We start from the raw sequence: 16,306 nt of genomic DNA on the forward strand, positions 1-16,306 counted from the left end.
CTAAGGACGGTCTTGGAGTTTAACACTAGCCGCTGTGAGCAGAGACTGAGGAGAGATGCATAACAGGATGTTCAAGCTTCCTTGAAGGCAAGATGGCAGTTGGTTACGATAAATTCCGAGTATTGGGCATAGAGCCCCAAGCAAGCTCTTATTCACCGAGTGTATCACTGGCTACACACCTAGCCTTCAGGCTAAGGGCTTAGATTTGAGAGACTCCCTTTTCCACTTCTGTACCTTATTCCAGTGGAACTTTTAGTTGTGCTTGTTGCATTGTCATTGTCCAGTCAGTAGAATTGTGTGGTTTTCTTCAGTAGCACTCAGCATCCTGGATGTAAGCAGAGGAAGTATGCCCGCTGAGTTGATTCAGAGCTAGGGTTTTGGTAGCGGGTGTGATATAAAGACAAGAGGTTGGGGAACACCTGGGTGGCTCAGTTGGTTAAGTGTATGCCTTCAGCTCAGGTCATGATCCAGGGTCCTGGGATCGAGTCCCTGCTCAGCGGGGAGTCTGCTTCTCCCTCTCTCTCTGCCTGCTGCTCTCCCACTTTATGCTCTCTCTGCCAAATAAATAAGATCTTTTTAAAAAAAAAAGATTTATTTATTTGATAAAGACATAGTGAGAGAGGGAACACAAGCAGGGGGAGTGGGTGAGGGAGAAGCAGGCTCCCCAGAGAGCAGGGAGCCCAATGTGGGACTTGATCCCAGGACCCTGGGATCATGACCTGAGCAGAAGGCAGGCACTTAAAGGCTGAGCCACCCAGGTGCCCCTAAATAAAATCTTAAAAAAAAGGAAAAAGAGTAGTTTCAATTATAAATCACGGCATAGAGACAAAAGGAAGGAAACATCTAAGTTAATAGCCTTGGTGAAGAGGGAAGACTTAATGAGGTAGAAATCACTAGTAATACTGAGAGCAAAGGCATGTCAAATCTGTAAGGATACATCCCTGTTACATGATACACTCAAGTTCAAAACTTCAGGTACGGATGAAAACCTAGTCCTTTTTTTTTTTTTTTTTTAATTCCAACAAATGGAATCTGGGATGTAGAATAATTTTCTGTGGCTCATGAGCATCCCCATCTTTTATGTTGTCAGATTACCTACAAAAAAGGTCATGCTGAACAGCAGTCTCAATTCACAACGCTGCCGGACCCTCCAGATATAGAATTTGCTAAGAAAGTGACCAATCAAGTGAGCAAGGTAAGTAAATAGGGCTGGGCCACTCTCTGCCTTGAAACATCTGGCTTAATCTTCTCAAATCTCAGAGAAAGTAAGGGGAACCCGAAGACCCAACACCAACACCGAGAGTTGTTTTGCAATAAGACCCTAAAAAATCTACCTTGAACACGGTACCTCCATTAACACTGTGGGGCCATGTTAATAAATGTTCGGTCCACTTAAGGACTCAGTGATTGGTGAATGAGAAAGCTGCATTTTAAGAACAGAAATTATGTCCTGATGTCATTTAACATTGTGATTTAAGGAAGTGCTACTAACCGAGAACTGAGTCACCGCACATTTTCTTGGAGGATCTGATTGTCTTAATTCAGTGTGAAGACCTCATACGCTTTAATGCTCTCTGTCAGACATGGAGAAAATAAGAACGCAGAGTGATCTCTCAGACAGGGCTTAGTGTGACAGCCATGGACAGTGCACTTCATAGCTTTTAAGGCCCAGGAAAATGGCTTAGTCTGTCTATATTTAGGCTGGTAAACTCGCTCTGCGGAATGCAGCCCTCCCAGAGAATGCCGAGAGACAGATGTTCAGCTGATGACGAGACCCATGCTAAAGTCCTATTTTAAATTGGTTTGTATTGGGCCACTTTCTCCTGGGATACTGCTCCCTTTAAATACTTCTCATTGCCCTCCATGGAGTTCAGTCCCCAATTTGGTCTACTGCTTGAATCTTGGTGGAACCTCAAGGTTTCTATCTTGTTTAGGTATTTGGTGGGAAAGGATGTCTCTGAGAAAGGAGAAGGAATTAAAATTAGAAAGATGAAGTTTATTCAGTGATGTTTTTAATGTCTGATGTTGCAGACTACTAACTATAACCAAGGGCTTATTTGGATGATAGAGCTGATAAGTACAGTAAATTTTCACTAACAGGAATGCCATGACCCTGGAATTTGCCCAGGGCTAAGCAGAAATGAACTTTAGAACTGTCCAGAAAGAGCTGGCCTGCTGAAGATATTCATACTTAAATAAGATTAGGGAACAAGGATCACTGATCTTTTTTTGAAGAAAAGGTACAAACCCTCTTTCAAATGGTCATTTGGAAAACAAATCTATTTTTAATTTTTATTTAAAGCATATTTTAAATGATATCTTACTAATGCAGCACACTTACCTTATTTGAGGGTACAATGGGGGTACTTGAACATGATTTAAAAAAATGCCTTTCTTTTTTCTTTTTCTTTTTCTTTTTTTTTAAGATTGTATTTATTTATTTGACAGAGAGAGACCACAAGTAGGCAGAGAGGCAGGCAGAGAGAGATGGGGAAGCAGGCTCCTTGCTGAACAGAGAGTCCAGTGCAGGCCTCGATCCCAGGACGCTGAGATCATGACCTGAGCCAAAGGCAGAGGCCCAACCCACTGAGCCACCCAGCTCTGTAATCAATCTCCGCTAATTTAGACATGCTGGTTAGTCTAGAGTTGTGCTCCTCGATGTAGTGGCCATCATCCACATGTGACCACTGAGCATTTGAAACGTGATTATATAAACTGAGGGTCCTATATGCATGACATAGGCACTGGTCTAGAATACTTAGGACAAAAAGAACATAAAACAGCTCATGATTTTCATATTGATTATACATTGAAATCATATTTGTTGGATCTATTGGGTTAAGTAAAATATATTACTAAAATTAATTTCACACCTGTTCCTTCTTGCATTTTAAAAATCGGCTACTAGAAAATTTACAGTTACAGTGGTGGCTTGCATGAGGTGCCTATTGGACCGCACCACTCCAGCCAGATACGGTGGCGTCATTGGACATTTCAAAATCCTCACCAGTCTGGGTTTGCCATTGTGGAATAGCAATATGAGCCGAGGGAAGATGGCTGTGGATGAAAGTCACTAGATTTGGCTATTCATCCCAGTCTTAGTCAAATTCCAAGTTTTTAATGGCTGCTGGACATCTAAAACAATACTCACTTTGGGAAGAAATGCTTGTGATTGGTAGCAGTCCATCCAACCACAGACCATCCAATAAGAGGACTAGAGCTGCGGGTGGAGGAGAGAGAGGTGATTTAGCTGTGGGACTTGCCTCTGTCCTCTTGAAGTGTTCCCCACCATTATGGGCTTTGACCCACGTTTCCTTGCTCTCTGACATGGATAAAACCTCCTTGATCTTTTCCCTCTTAGGTATTCAAATCCAGCATTTCCTTGTCTGTGTTTCCCAGATCCGTCCCTTTGTCTTCCAGCCTTCAGTTCATGTTTGTTTGTTTGTTTGTTTTTAAAGATTTATTGATTTATTTGGGAGAGAGAGTAAGAGAGAGCACGAGAGGGGAGAAGGTCAGAGGGAAAAGGAGATTCCCTGCAGAGCCGGGAGCCTGATGCGGGACTCGGGACTCGATCCCGGGACTCTGGGATCATGACCCGAACCAAAGGCAGAGACTTAAACAACTGAACCACCCAGGCGCCCTTCTGTTCATACGTTAATATGATGATTGCATATCTGCAATGATTATATGGCTTATATATTGATTCTGTTGTTTACCAGCTTTCCTTACTGGATCTGTCAGAATCCGTTCTCTCACTTTTCTCTTTGGCCAAAGCCACCAGCTCCACGGCAGCACTTGTCTTGGCTCAGCCACATTTTGTAGCTCTAACACAGACGGACAGGCAGGCAGGTGGTTCATGTGAGCGAGCATTCCAGTGAGGTCACTGCGCCCACCTCAGCCAGCTGGAGGTGGGCTTCTGAGTGCAACACTGGGAAGTCCCTTAAGTCTCTCAGTGCTTGCCTCTCTGCTTCCTTCTAGATTTATAACATGAGGAAAAATGTGAGATTCCAGGCTGGAATGTCCAATGATAGCTCCCTGGGATCTAGAGTTGAAAGGAAGAGCTCTGTTTCCTTTGCTCTCTGTGCACACTCCTGCCACCAAATGGGTCTTGTACCACTGACCAATTCTCTGACACCAACTCGCTGCCCTATTAGTTCACTTTGATTCTGACATTATCTACCTGGAGTTAGCCTCAGATCTCACAGGTTAAGGGTTCAGACCCTCAGGACTGACCCTACTTCAGACAACTAGTCGTAAATCTGGACCTCCCATACCTCTGACTGACTGGCTTAAATCCAGGCTTCCCATGACCCCCTCCTCATATTTGATAATTTGCTAATAATTGGCTCACAGCACTCAGGGGAAACACTCTTATGTTTATTACATAACAGAGGCTACAGATGAACAACCTTAGGTACCTGGGTGAGGTCCTGAAGGGTCCCAAGCACAGGACCTTCCATCCCTGTGGAGCTGGGGTGTGCTTTATCTTAGTATTGCACTAGAATATTTTTAAAAACATCTTTCAGAAAATATCGCTGCACACCACAAAGATGCCCAGCTCTGATCTTCTAATACCATGGAAGCTCCTCTATCACAAAGACTTAGGGAGAGACTTCCATTGGTTCCATCAGAAGAGATTTGGTTGAGTTAGGAAAGTGGCCCTGGGGCCACTGTGGGCAATGAAAATGTCAGTCGGGACCCCCTCCAGCTGCGTGAAAGGATCGCATTTCTGTGAACGAAGCTGTCCGAAGTCCTAGTATTTAGCAACTCACAGAGTGAAGTGTGATTAACTAACGGGCTTTGTCGTCCTTCCATTGGATAACCACATCAAAACCACAGATGCAGATGTGGAAAGTCAAAAATAAAGCCATGTGTTTAAGAAGGACATTAGGGTGTCTAGTTTGTGGCCTAACACAAGCCTCTCAGCTCATTTCTGAGGAGGAGGAGCTACGGTCTGAGGAAGCAATTTTACTGCATCTGTCGACCTGCGGTTACTCTCTTGACCACAGAAGGTGTTCCAGAGCTTGAACTGACCCCATGTGCTGTCCTCTGGTAAATGAACAAACACAGAATCCTAGAGGAGGTTAAATCCATTCTTGCTGCCAGGTTTCCATTGATTGACTTGGAACCTGACAGTCAGACAGAAGGACTGGGGGGAGCTGGAGGGAAGGTTGGGTGTGGGGCCCCTGGTACAGTTAACGTCTCTGTGTACCACGTAAACACTCAGGCCTTGCTGACAGGCAGGTAGAGTCAACCGCTTATGGACAGAGGAGGTCCCAGGCAGACACATACCTCTTTCTTCCTCTCATTCCTCAAGCGGCAGGCCTTTATTCTTTCAACTTCTCTCCTACCTATAAATGAAGGGGAAGGCCATAACTTTTTCAACAGTTAACAAGCTGTAGCCTCAGTCGCTTGTAGTGAAAATCTTCCCAGACATGCGAGTAGTCAGGGGTGCATGGTGAGAGATCCACCTCCAAGCTGACCCATTTTAGCTACTGGTTCATGAAGAGAGAGAAGTGGGGGAAGACTTTGGGTGAGGGTGCGGGGGTCTTAAACTCTTGTTCTGCATCTTGTTTTATTTTACTTTTTTTCGGAGAGAGAATGTGCGAGTGGGGTAGGGCGTCGGGAAGGGGCAGAAGGCAAGAGAGACAATCTTAAGCAGGCTCCATACCCAGTGTGGAGCCTGACTCAGAGCTCAGTCTCATGATCCTGAGATCACGACCTGGGCTGAATCCAAGAGTCTGACATTTAGCTAACTAAGACACCCAGGCACCCCTGCATTTTGTTTTAATATCTTTTTAAAACAACGGATATCTGTATCTTAATGTGAGAATTAATTTTTACTTAATTTTCTTTTAACAAATCTACATATATGATTTTCTTATTATTTCTCCATAATGACCCCATGTTTGGACCTCATTAAGAATGTCTGCTGTGGGGACACCTGAGTGGCTCAGTTGGTTAAGCCTCTGCCTTCAGCTCAGGTCGTGATCCTAGGGTCCTGGGATTGAGTCCCACATCAGGCTTTTTGCTCAGTGGGGAGCCTGCTTCTCCCTCTACCTATAGCTCTCTTTGCTTATACACTCTGTCTTTGACAAATAAGTAAAATCTTTAAAAAAAAAAAAAAAAGAATACTGCCTTCTCAATTTTAAATTATATTACAAAGTTTTAGAGATGCATTAGGCTCTGTTTCCCCTACCCCCTAATACTGGAGTTGTTTTCCTTTGACACCAAGCAGAAGAATGGCAATATCCCCCACCAAGAATGTAGGTGCTTGTAAACCTGGGGTGCACGTAATTCAGGAATTCTCTGTGGGGCATCTGGGTGGCCCAGTCAGTTAGGTGTCTGCCTTCAGCTCAGGTCATGATCCCAGAGTCCTGTAATCCAGCCCTGCATCGGGCTCCCTGCTCTGTGGGGAGCCTGCTTCTCCCTTTCCTACTCCCCTTGCTTGTGTTCCATCTCTCACTGTGTCTCTCTCTGCCAAATTAATAAAACCTTTTAAAAAGAAAAAAAGAATTCTCTAAGTTGTGTTTATGGGCACTTTATAACTTTCTCAGATATCTGAAGAGGTCTAGTCCCCAAAAAGTTTAGAAATACTTACTTCTATAGGCAATCAGCCAATCGAAAAATCCTTTTTGACTGAGTTAAGTCTGTTTTGATCGACTGAAAAGTTGACTACAATTTTTTTAAAGCTTCATGAGAGGAGAGTACACATTAATTGGTACTTTAATGTAAATATTATCTCAACAAAGATTTCTATCAAAGAATACTCACACAATTTTCTCCAGTTTCTTACTCTGTTATGCTATCAATGTTATCATCATAGTTGTTAGAGTTATTGTAGCCTACATTTGTTTAGGACTCTTCAGGGTATGAACTTTTTAATCTTAATGTGGAAGGTTGTTGGTGCTATGGTTGAGAACCCTGAAACTTGGAGAAGCTAAGTCACACCATTGGTAATGATAAGAGTCCAGTCTTGGGCCCAGAGCTTCTGGACTCAGGCCCAGGACTCTAAAATTTATAGTTATGAAAAACACTTGGCTATTGATTGGCATATTAAGCTCTTGAGAAGAAAGGGTATGTGCATTTGAGAAAGGATTGAGCATCCTTTAACTCATACGCACTGGTTCAGCACATCACTTCTCCTTGGCACTGGTTCTGTTAAAGGTATACTAGAAAGCAACTTCCTTTTCTCTTGAAGAGTATAGTAGGGGTGTAGGTGTGCAGAAACCTTGAGGCTCATTGGTTGTATCTGTTAACACATTTCCCAAGAAGGGGAAATTGCTGTAACCCAGCTCTGGCTTTGGCTTATATGCCCAGATTTGGTATTGAGTAATTTAATTTTATTCTAAGAGCAGTATAAGGCCAAGGTAGTTTGAAGCCACATATCATTGACTTAGCTCAATTCAGTGTATTTGAGCATGCATTTATGAGGCCATTTATGAGGCCACTTGTGTGTGCTGCATTTTGTGTTAGATTCTGAGGATATAAACATAAAGAAGACATAATTCTAGTCTTCTAGATGCCCACAGCCTGAAGTTCAGGTGGGGTGGTGTTTGGGAGTAAGATGGGGCAATTTTTGAATTACTTGCCAGTTCTCATTAAAATTTCTTTAAATCTCAACTGGAAAGGCTTAAAATTAGTCTGTAAGCCAGATTTTTGGATAACCAAGCTTTCTGGATAACCAGGAGTATTGGTAAAGCTCAGAAATAAGTTCATCTGGCATGGAAACCTGGGGTTGAGTGGTTTTAGTATAACTCTGAAATACAAGTGGAGTATGCTTCTGAGTCTCCTCCCTCAAACATCAGAGAATATCTGTAAGTTCTGAATGAACTAAGTCCCCAGATTCGACAAGAAGAGGGTCAATTATTACCTCTACCCACTGCTCAACTTTCTTGTTGACACTATGCTAGAAGGTTTGAAGACTTCTATTAAGAACTTAAGAAGTTCTTAACAGATATCTTAATAGATATCAAGATATCTTTTTATTTAAAAAATTTTTTTAAAGATGTTTTTTAAAGCTGCCCATTTACTACTTTTCTATCTTGTCAATTTCTGTATTTCTTATATTTTGTCTTGTCTTCTTTTTTTCTCATAGCAAAAATACAAGGCGGACTATGAAAATAAAATCAAAGGCAAATGGAGTGAGACACCTTGCTTTGAAATTGCTACTGCCAGAATGAATGCTGATAACATCAGCTCAGTAAGTAGGAGGAAATGGCCGGATGTTCTTAGGATGAAAGGTGACCCTTTTCTTTATAACTTCTAGTCCCCAACTACACCTGAAGGGGTACCAGAACATTAGAGTCCAGGTAATGGACTCTTCTTGGGGACAAGACCTGTGTAGGGTTCCTAACCAGAAAGAAATCTCCCAGTCTTCCTTCCCTTTTGAGAAATACTGTTTTACTCAGATTACATTATTCTTGCCTGAATTTTCATATGAACAATAGGGTTTCCAAGTGAGTACAGGTTAAAGGGTCCCTTTTAAATTTATTCTTTGCCTGGGGAACCCAAACTACATTTATGAAACTGACTAGTTTCTTCCCAGAAATTCTTCACTGAAAAACTCTTTTCCTTTTCTCTGAAATTCTCTGCCTCCAGCCCTGGGAGCTCCTTCTTAAAGGGTAGTTTCAGCCTCTTACAATTGCTCTAAGTCTCAGTTAAGTTTCTAATTGGTTTTGTGATGGCCCTACCATCTCTCATTGTAACCTGATCTGCATAAACCAAGAGGAGTGGGGCTATGCGTAAGCAACCCAAGTGGCCCCTGTTCCCCCGTGTGAACCCTTGCACAGTCTGTGTTCACAGCAGTTCTCCAGCATGTTTAATGTCTTACAGAGAAAATACCAGGAAGATTTTGAGAATATGAAAGACCAGATCTACTTCATGCACACGGAAACACCGGAGTACAAAGTGAATAAACAAGCTGGGGTAGCAGCTAGCAAGGTATGGGGAAATGCTCTCATCTGTCATGATGGTCTTATTGGGGTGGATTTTTTATAACTCTTGATTTTGTAAGTAATGAAGAAAAAAGAGTTCTTGGGCAACAACAAAAAAAGTACTTTGGGGTTATAAGGCTACCATATTTTTGAAAAATTTTGCTAGTATGACCATTAACAATACTTAAGTATTATCTTTAATATTTCATAAAGGACCTTTTCACACCTGCAAGTAGAAAGGTTGTGCTCTCCAACAGAAGAACTCCCTCAAGAAAATACGATTGGCAAACTTCTCTGAATATGGACATTCCCACACTCATGATTATAATTTTTTTTTTATTTTCCTACTAATTGGTGAGAATCTGGTCACAGAGAAGATACAGAGATCCATGGATATGTTCATATACTCTGTAGAGCAGACTTCAGTAAATAGAGTCCTCAGCAGTCTAGCACTAGAAAGCATATAAACTTCAGAGCTAATCAGACTTGACTCAAATCCTGCCCTTGGCTCTGCTGAAGGAGTGAAAGCAAGAAGATCTCATCACCTAGGAAGCTATTTCAGTCTCCAGGTGCAAGACAGTCATGTTTTGGATCAGGAGGAGAGCAGGGCAGGTGATGAGATGTACTTTGAAGGTAGAGCTGATCTGGTCTGCTGTTGGGTTGGTTGTGGGATATGGGAAGAAAGTTTGGGTCTAAGCAACTGCATGAATGGAATTTCCCTTTACAAGAGAGGGAAGAGTGCGGAAGGACTGGATAATTATTTTTGGAGGGAAGATATAGGCTCAGCTTCCAATATGTAAGACCTGAGATGCCTTTTAGACATCTTAGTGGAAAGGTTAAGTGGGCAGTTGACTGCACAAGACTGAAGTTTCAGAGGAGATATCGGGAAGGGTTGTATAAATTTGGAAGACATCCGTATATGGATAGTATTTAACATCGTAAGACTGGACACCATCAAGGGAGCAAGTGTAGACTGAAAGCTCTAGGACTGAGCTCCGGAGTGTCCCCCCGCAAACACATCAGCACGATGAGGTGGGAGTAGAGTTGGTAGAGAGTGGGAAGCAAGTGACAGGAGAAGAGGGTGATCAGCTGTGTCAGATGTTTCTGACATGAATTTACCAGCATCTGGTCTCTGATGAACTTAAGAGCAACTTGGTTGAGTCTGCTTAGAGAGGGCTCATGAGTGGATGAGAACAGAGATTTAGAAGAATATAACTTAGCTTTTTCAAAGTGTTTTCCTGAAAGGAAAAGAAGAAAATGAGGTAGTGGCTGAGGGATACGTGGGTGAAGAGGGGATTCTTTTAAGATAGCAAAGACACCGTGTATCTGCATTGATGGGAAAATTCCACAGTGTGGAAGGAAAATCATCTCTTTCTGAGGCAGAAAGAGTGGCTGGAGTGATATCCTTGAGTAGGTGAAAGGGGAAGGGTTCTGGTACTTAACAGGAGGGGAAACTTTGCCACAAGTGCTGACAGTTTATCCATAAACAGGAGAAGAGGCCACATAGCCCACATGTAGGTAGGGAGATAAGGGTGTGTGTAGAATTCCTTTTCTGGTTGGTTCCATTTTCCAATAAAGCTCATAATTCTGTAAGATAGAAAGTTATGTCTTTTCATTACTGTAGAGTATTCCCTGTGAGTCTTCTGTGGCTTCTGTAGAGGGTGGTGCCTCTGTCTTTCAGCTGTGTATCTCCTACCTTTGGAGACCAAACTGATTATATTTGGTTTTTGAGGTTCTCAAATGTTGGTAAGCTACCTAGGAGTCTTTGAACTGTTCTGTATTCTACAGCTGTGTTGCCACAATAAATGGTGGGCACTGTGGATCAGGGTCAGAACTAGGATGGGTTTCTTTTTCTCCCTTTGGGCATGTTCCTGATAGGGGCTTTGGGGCGCTCATTAAAAGCTTCTGCTAGGGCACCTGGGTGGCTCAGTGGTTTAAGCCACTGCCTTCAGCTCAGGTCATGATCTCAGGATCCTGGGATCGAGCCCCACATCGGGCTCTCTGCTCAGCAGGGAGCCTGCTTCCCTCTGGCCTCCCGCCTGCCTCTCTGCCTACTTGTGATTTCTGTCTGTCAAATAAATAAATAAAATCTTAAAAAAAAAAAAAAAGCTTCTGCTAAAGCTGGAATTGAAGGTGCACAGTGGGAGGGCAGAAAGAAGAAGCGAGGTTGTCATCCTTCATCCAGCCTCCAGCCCTTTCCTCTCACTTCTGATGTACATTAGATACACACATGCTCACGCACAGCCACAGATGAAGCATACGACTGAGGATGCTTCTGCTTTGCTTTCTTTAACAGTGTGTTGGCAATTAGGCAGCTGGAGGCTAAGAGCTAAATGAGGGTTGTGGAGCAGCAAGTGTCTGGGACATGAGGCTCTGTCATTATCTGTGTGTGTCTTTTTCTCTTTGAGGGCGGGGACCAGGTCTTACTCTTTCTTGGACCTGTCCCAGAGCCAGTGCACAATTGATCCCCTATGGACATTTTTGAATGAATAAATGAATGGGAAGAGAAGTTAGCCTGGAAATTGATGCACTTGCTCTGCTGCTGTTATGAGCTACTAGGAGTATTTTGTTTGTAAAATGTCAAGCTGCCACTCTTCTAGAGAGAAAATTGATTGAGAAACCATGTCATAATATCCATAATAGAGACGAGAGCAAAAATAACCCACAGCATTACTTTCTCATTTTATTTCACTCCTACAGGTAAAATACAAAGAAGACTATGAAAAGAATAAGGGAAAAGCAGATTATAATGTACTTCCTGCTTCAGAGAACCCACTGCTCCAGCAGCTGAAGGCGGCAGGAAATGCCCTGAGTGATGTAAGTACATTCTTGTCAAAAAGTGTTTTTTTTAACCTTAGCTGCCAGAGAGATGAGATTTTGCTCCTATAATACATATATAACTAAATGACTAAGTGCATATATAACTTTGCAAATACTTTAAGATTCTCGTGTCGCAGTTCCTCTGGAACTGTTTACCCACAGGAAGACAGGAATGCCTCTGAGTATGATGTATGTCAGTTTTGGGGGGGCCTCTGGATTTAGCTCAGTGGGCAGAGAAATCCTTATTTGCTTATAGGCTCTGGTGCCTGAGCTTCCATATGGGCAAAGAGTACACTGTAGGAAATACATGTGATCTGACCCAGGCAGACGGAGACTTCGAAACGGGAGGAGAGTGAGAGATGAAGTTGTGCGTGTGCCCTGCCCTTGTGTTCATCAAGCGGGGCAAGGATAGATGTCCCATGTCTCACCGCTTCTTCCCCTTACCTCCACCATTCTCTGTGCAGATCGTGTCCCTAGAAACAAACATTTGCAGACAGCATGACTTAAAAGATGGCTCCCTGAGCCTTCACAGGAGTTTCTCCATGTGGAATTAAGAGTCTGACCAATCCATTAGATTTAAAATTGATTGGATAAGTGAGAAATGGCATTAAGAGACTAGAAGCCTGAGACCATTTTGACTGTATATATAAAGAGACTGAACATGTGATCAGTTGAGTTTTTCCCTTATCGTTACACTGTATTAAGCTTTCCCAGTATTTGAGAATTATACAGTTCTCTCTGCAGGTTAGTTTTCTTTGTCCCTCAAATTAAGTCAGCACCATAGACATGTGTACATGCGATTGAGGAAGGGGGTGAATGGAGTTGGGGTAGCAGGTGAGAGTCAGTGTGTCTGTCCAAATAGCCCTGTTGGGAAATCAGTGCAAAGCAGGTCTCCTGTTTCCTAGATGAAGGTCATCTTTAGCAAACATCTAAAAGCCTGGATTCAAATCTCCTTTGCTGATAAAGAGAACAATATAAAAATTTGAAAACCAAATAGCACCATTTGCAGTCTCCAAACCCAACATGAGAAAGTGACAAGACCTACTTTCTCAGTTGCACCTTTAAAATCAATAGTTGTTTATTGTTATTGTTAGAGCTAAATTGACATCCTAGCGGAGAAGAAGAGTGAGTGGATTTATCATCTGGGGTCTTGGGTACACTGTAATTTTAAGATCCACTATCTGTTTGCAGAAGGCTTTTCCCTTGGTGGAAGGAGGAAGAGAGTGCGTGTACATCTCAGCAGATACTCAACTTTTTTGTGAAGGTTTATTAAAAAAAAAAAACACTTTTGGGGCGCCTGGGTAGCTCAGTGGGTTAAAGCCGCTGCCTTCGGCTCGGGTCATGATCCCAGGGTCCTGGGATCAAGCTCCGCATCGGGCTCTCTGCTCCGCGGGGAGCCTGCTTCCTCCTCTCTCTCTGCCTGCCTCTCTGCCTACTTGTGATTTCTCTCTCTCTGTCAAATAAATAAAATCTTAAAAAAAAATCAATTTTGCTCAGAATATTCGTGTCTGTCGTGACACCATCAGTGAGGGAAGAGTGTGTGAGTTGGGGAAGGAAAGACCTAGCAGAACTGAAATACACACAACTCGCCACAACTAAGGTCTTGGTCTGAGGCCATGTATTAGTTTCTAGATCTTTTGGTGACTATTGAAAACCTAAGCTTTACAGTAATTGCTAATAGAAGAAACATCATTCACCACACCCCAATGTCTGATTGTCAATTTTTAAGACAGTTGACAGGCGATATATTTTTTTCCCTTCTTCTTTTGTTGAGTATTGGGAAATACAAGTGTTACAATCAGTGTGGGAGTGACAGGAATCTGCTTTAACTGATTATTTTTTTCTTTGACAGAAACTATACAAGGAGAACTATGAAAAGACAAAGGCAAAGAGCATAAATTACTGTGAAACCCCCAAATTTCAACTTGATACAGTTCTGCACAACTTCACTAGTGATGTAAGCAGTCCTGTGGTTACTACTTCTGTTAAGAAAAGATCCATTATTTCCCCCAATAAATACATGAAATGTATTTTGTCTTTCAGACTAAATACAAAGATTCCTACTTGAAGAATATTTTGGGACATTATGTTGGCAGCTTTGAGGATCCATACCATACGCACTGCATGAAAGTTTCAGCTCAAAACAGTGACGTAAGTGCTAAGACAATCAGGTAGCTTTCCAACACGTCCTTAGGGCATGAATAAATGGTTGCATCCTTGTATCTGATTTCTTTTCCTCCTAGAAAAACTACAAAGCAGAATATGAAGAATACAGAGGCAAAGGCTTCTTCCCCCAGACTATAACTCAAGAATATGAAGCAATCAAGAAACTGGATCAGTGTAAAGATGTAAGTCTGTGATAGGAACTTGGAACGTCCTGCCGCCTGCGGCCTCTAGGGGTCAAGAAATTCCTACAGTGTTAAAACACTTCTCAAATAAACACGAGCAAGGAAATTGCAAGAAACAAAATTTATCTTGTAGTAGATGAACTGATTTCCCCTATTGTCATCCACACATTTCAAGAGGTAGTTCTAGTTCATTTCCCCAAAGGAGGGTTATCGGAAATCTGAAGAACGAGAAAGTTTCTTGTACAGATGTGAAAGTATCTGTCACAAACAGGGCAGTCTAATCAGAAGAGAGCTGTGGGTTTGATGAACTACAAGTTTCTTTTCCTTTGGGGAATGGATTCTCCTTGCTTGGCCTTTAGGCCAACTTGGATTTGACTGCTAAAATGATTCCTTTTTCCTCCACAGCATACCTACAAAGTCCATCCAGATAAGACAAAATTCACTCAAGTCACTGACTCTCCTGTTCTGGTGCAAGCCCAAGTCAATTCCAAACAACTGAGTGATGTAAGTTCCTTTAAATATGAAGGAAATCCAGTTGGGAGGGATAACCTGTCATAACTCTGCAGATAAAATCCAGTGACTTGTCACATTTACCAAAAAAAGGCTAAGTATGTTTTAGCAAATTTAACTTGTCTATATTCGTAATCACCTAAAATATCTCCTTATTTTTTGCCTTGCATCTTCTTGTATGGGTATCAGTGATAATTGGTTCTAGAAGGGGAACTGATGTACGTTACTGCCCTGGAAAGAACATGAGTTCTTGAGTCAGACAAGACTGGGTAAAATTCCAGCTCTGTCTTTACAAACTGGCAGCACGGGCAAATTGTTGAACCTCTCTATGCCTCTTATTTCCCTTTTGTAATTTGTGGTTGCTTGGAAGAGTAAATGGCAGGAGGTATGAGCATAGGAAACACCCTGGCCCAGAGTGGATATTCAATACATGAGATGTCGCTGTCTCAAATACATTTTTGGGAAATTGAGTTTTTGAGATAAGTTTTATCATATGAGTTTTAAGTATGAACTTCCAAGCTTGTGTTGAACTAAACAAAACAGTGAAAGTAACCTCAGTTAATATATGACCAGAAATCAAGTCTTCACATAAGAGTCTTAACAACCATAATGTACATGTGGGGACATAACCAGGTTTGTTAGAACGTGTTCCCAGAAAGTGAGCTTTGACAATGGTAAGAGAGAAAGGGCTGTGAGTCTCAGAGTCCCCTGATTCCCAGGGCCGATTGTGGTATGATTGGAGAGGGAGCGTATGTGAGACAGGCACCACCTTCCAGGACAGTCCTATGCCAGTGACAGATGTGATATCACCCGTGTTATCAGTAACGCAGAGTGGCCCACCCTAGTTCTGGACTTGTGTCTCGATCTTAACAACGCTGTCAGTTATTTCAACAAAATGTATTTTACATTTTATTTTATGAAATGTACCACACAAGGTTTTTGTATTTGGGGACAGTTCTTCTTTAGAACTAATTGTCTCCTTTACTGTCTGTCTCTCTCCCTCTCTGTCTGTCTCTCTCACTTTCTGTCTCAGCTAAACTACAAAGCAAAGCATGAAAGTGAAAAGTTCAAGTGCCACATACCTCCAGATACTCCTGCCCTCCTCCAGCACAAGGTCAACGCCTATAACCTGAGTGATGTAAGTTCCCGTATCCTATGCCATGGGCTATCCTGACGACCTGTGCTTTTATTTCTGGATTGCTTCACTGAATAAACACGTCTGTGTTCATGATGGGAAGAACATTTAACCTGTGTATCACGTCCCTGTGCCTCTGCCCACGTATCTTTGAATTCACCTTGTAAATGTAGATAGCAATGTTGTAAGTAACTTCATACAATCAGACAGTCTTAGTATGGTTTTTTTTTAGTCTTAGTATGTTTTAACCAACCCTCCAAATGCCACCACTCATGTAGGTGTAACTGTGAATCATACTGTTAGAGATTTTAGCCATATATTCATTTATGCTATGCTATAATTAATTTTCACCCAGGGCCTGGTTTTTTAGATACAGTTTCATTTTATTTATTCCTCAGATGTGTAATGCCCCTTATTTCCCATAAATGGTGCTCATTTCTACATGTAAGAGAGCTTACACTAAGATATACAGGGTATTCAAAAGGCATTAAGGCCAAGTATCCATTGCTACCTTTCATTTTCAAAAATTAATTATAGAGAAAAGTCAAATTCCCCTT

The 16,306-nt window shown here is 42.1% G+C and overlaps 1 protein-coding gene across 25 annotated transcripts in view; it reads left to right on the plus strand.

Moving 5' to 3' along the window:
* NEB (nebulin) overlaps window positions 1-16,306 on the plus strand; it is a 207,739-nt gene that overhangs the window by 15,451 nt on the left and 175,982 nt on the right. For all 25 annotated transcript variants that reach the window (XM_013051923.2, XM_004743838.3, XM_004743843.3 and 22 more), the window contains exons 10-18: window positions 1,091-1,195; window positions 8,099-8,203; window positions 8,836-8,943; window positions 11,637-11,753; window positions 13,609-13,713; window positions 13,800-13,907; window positions 14,000-14,104; window positions 14,510-14,608; window positions 15,648-15,752. In XM_013051923.2, coding sequence (XP_012907377.2) covers window positions 1,091-1,195; window positions 8,099-8,203; window positions 8,836-8,943; window positions 11,637-11,753; window positions 13,609-13,713; window positions 13,800-13,907; window positions 14,000-14,104; window positions 14,510-14,608; window positions 15,648-15,752 — 957 coding nt within the window. The remainder of the gene's footprint in view (window positions 1-1,090; window positions 1,196-8,098; window positions 8,204-8,835; window positions 8,944-11,636; window positions 11,754-13,608; window positions 13,714-13,799; window positions 13,908-13,999; window positions 14,105-14,509; window positions 14,609-15,647; window positions 15,753-16,306) is intronic.

Source organism: Mustela putorius, unplaced genomic scaffold, assembly GCF_011764305.1.
Source record: "Mustela putorius furo isolate JIRA1106 unplaced genomic scaffold, ASM1176430v1.1 tig00003869_pilon_pilon_pilon, whole genome shotgun sequence".
Classification (NCBI taxonomy): Eukaryota; Metazoa; Chordata; class Mammalia; order Carnivora; family Mustelidae; genus Mustela; species Mustela putorius.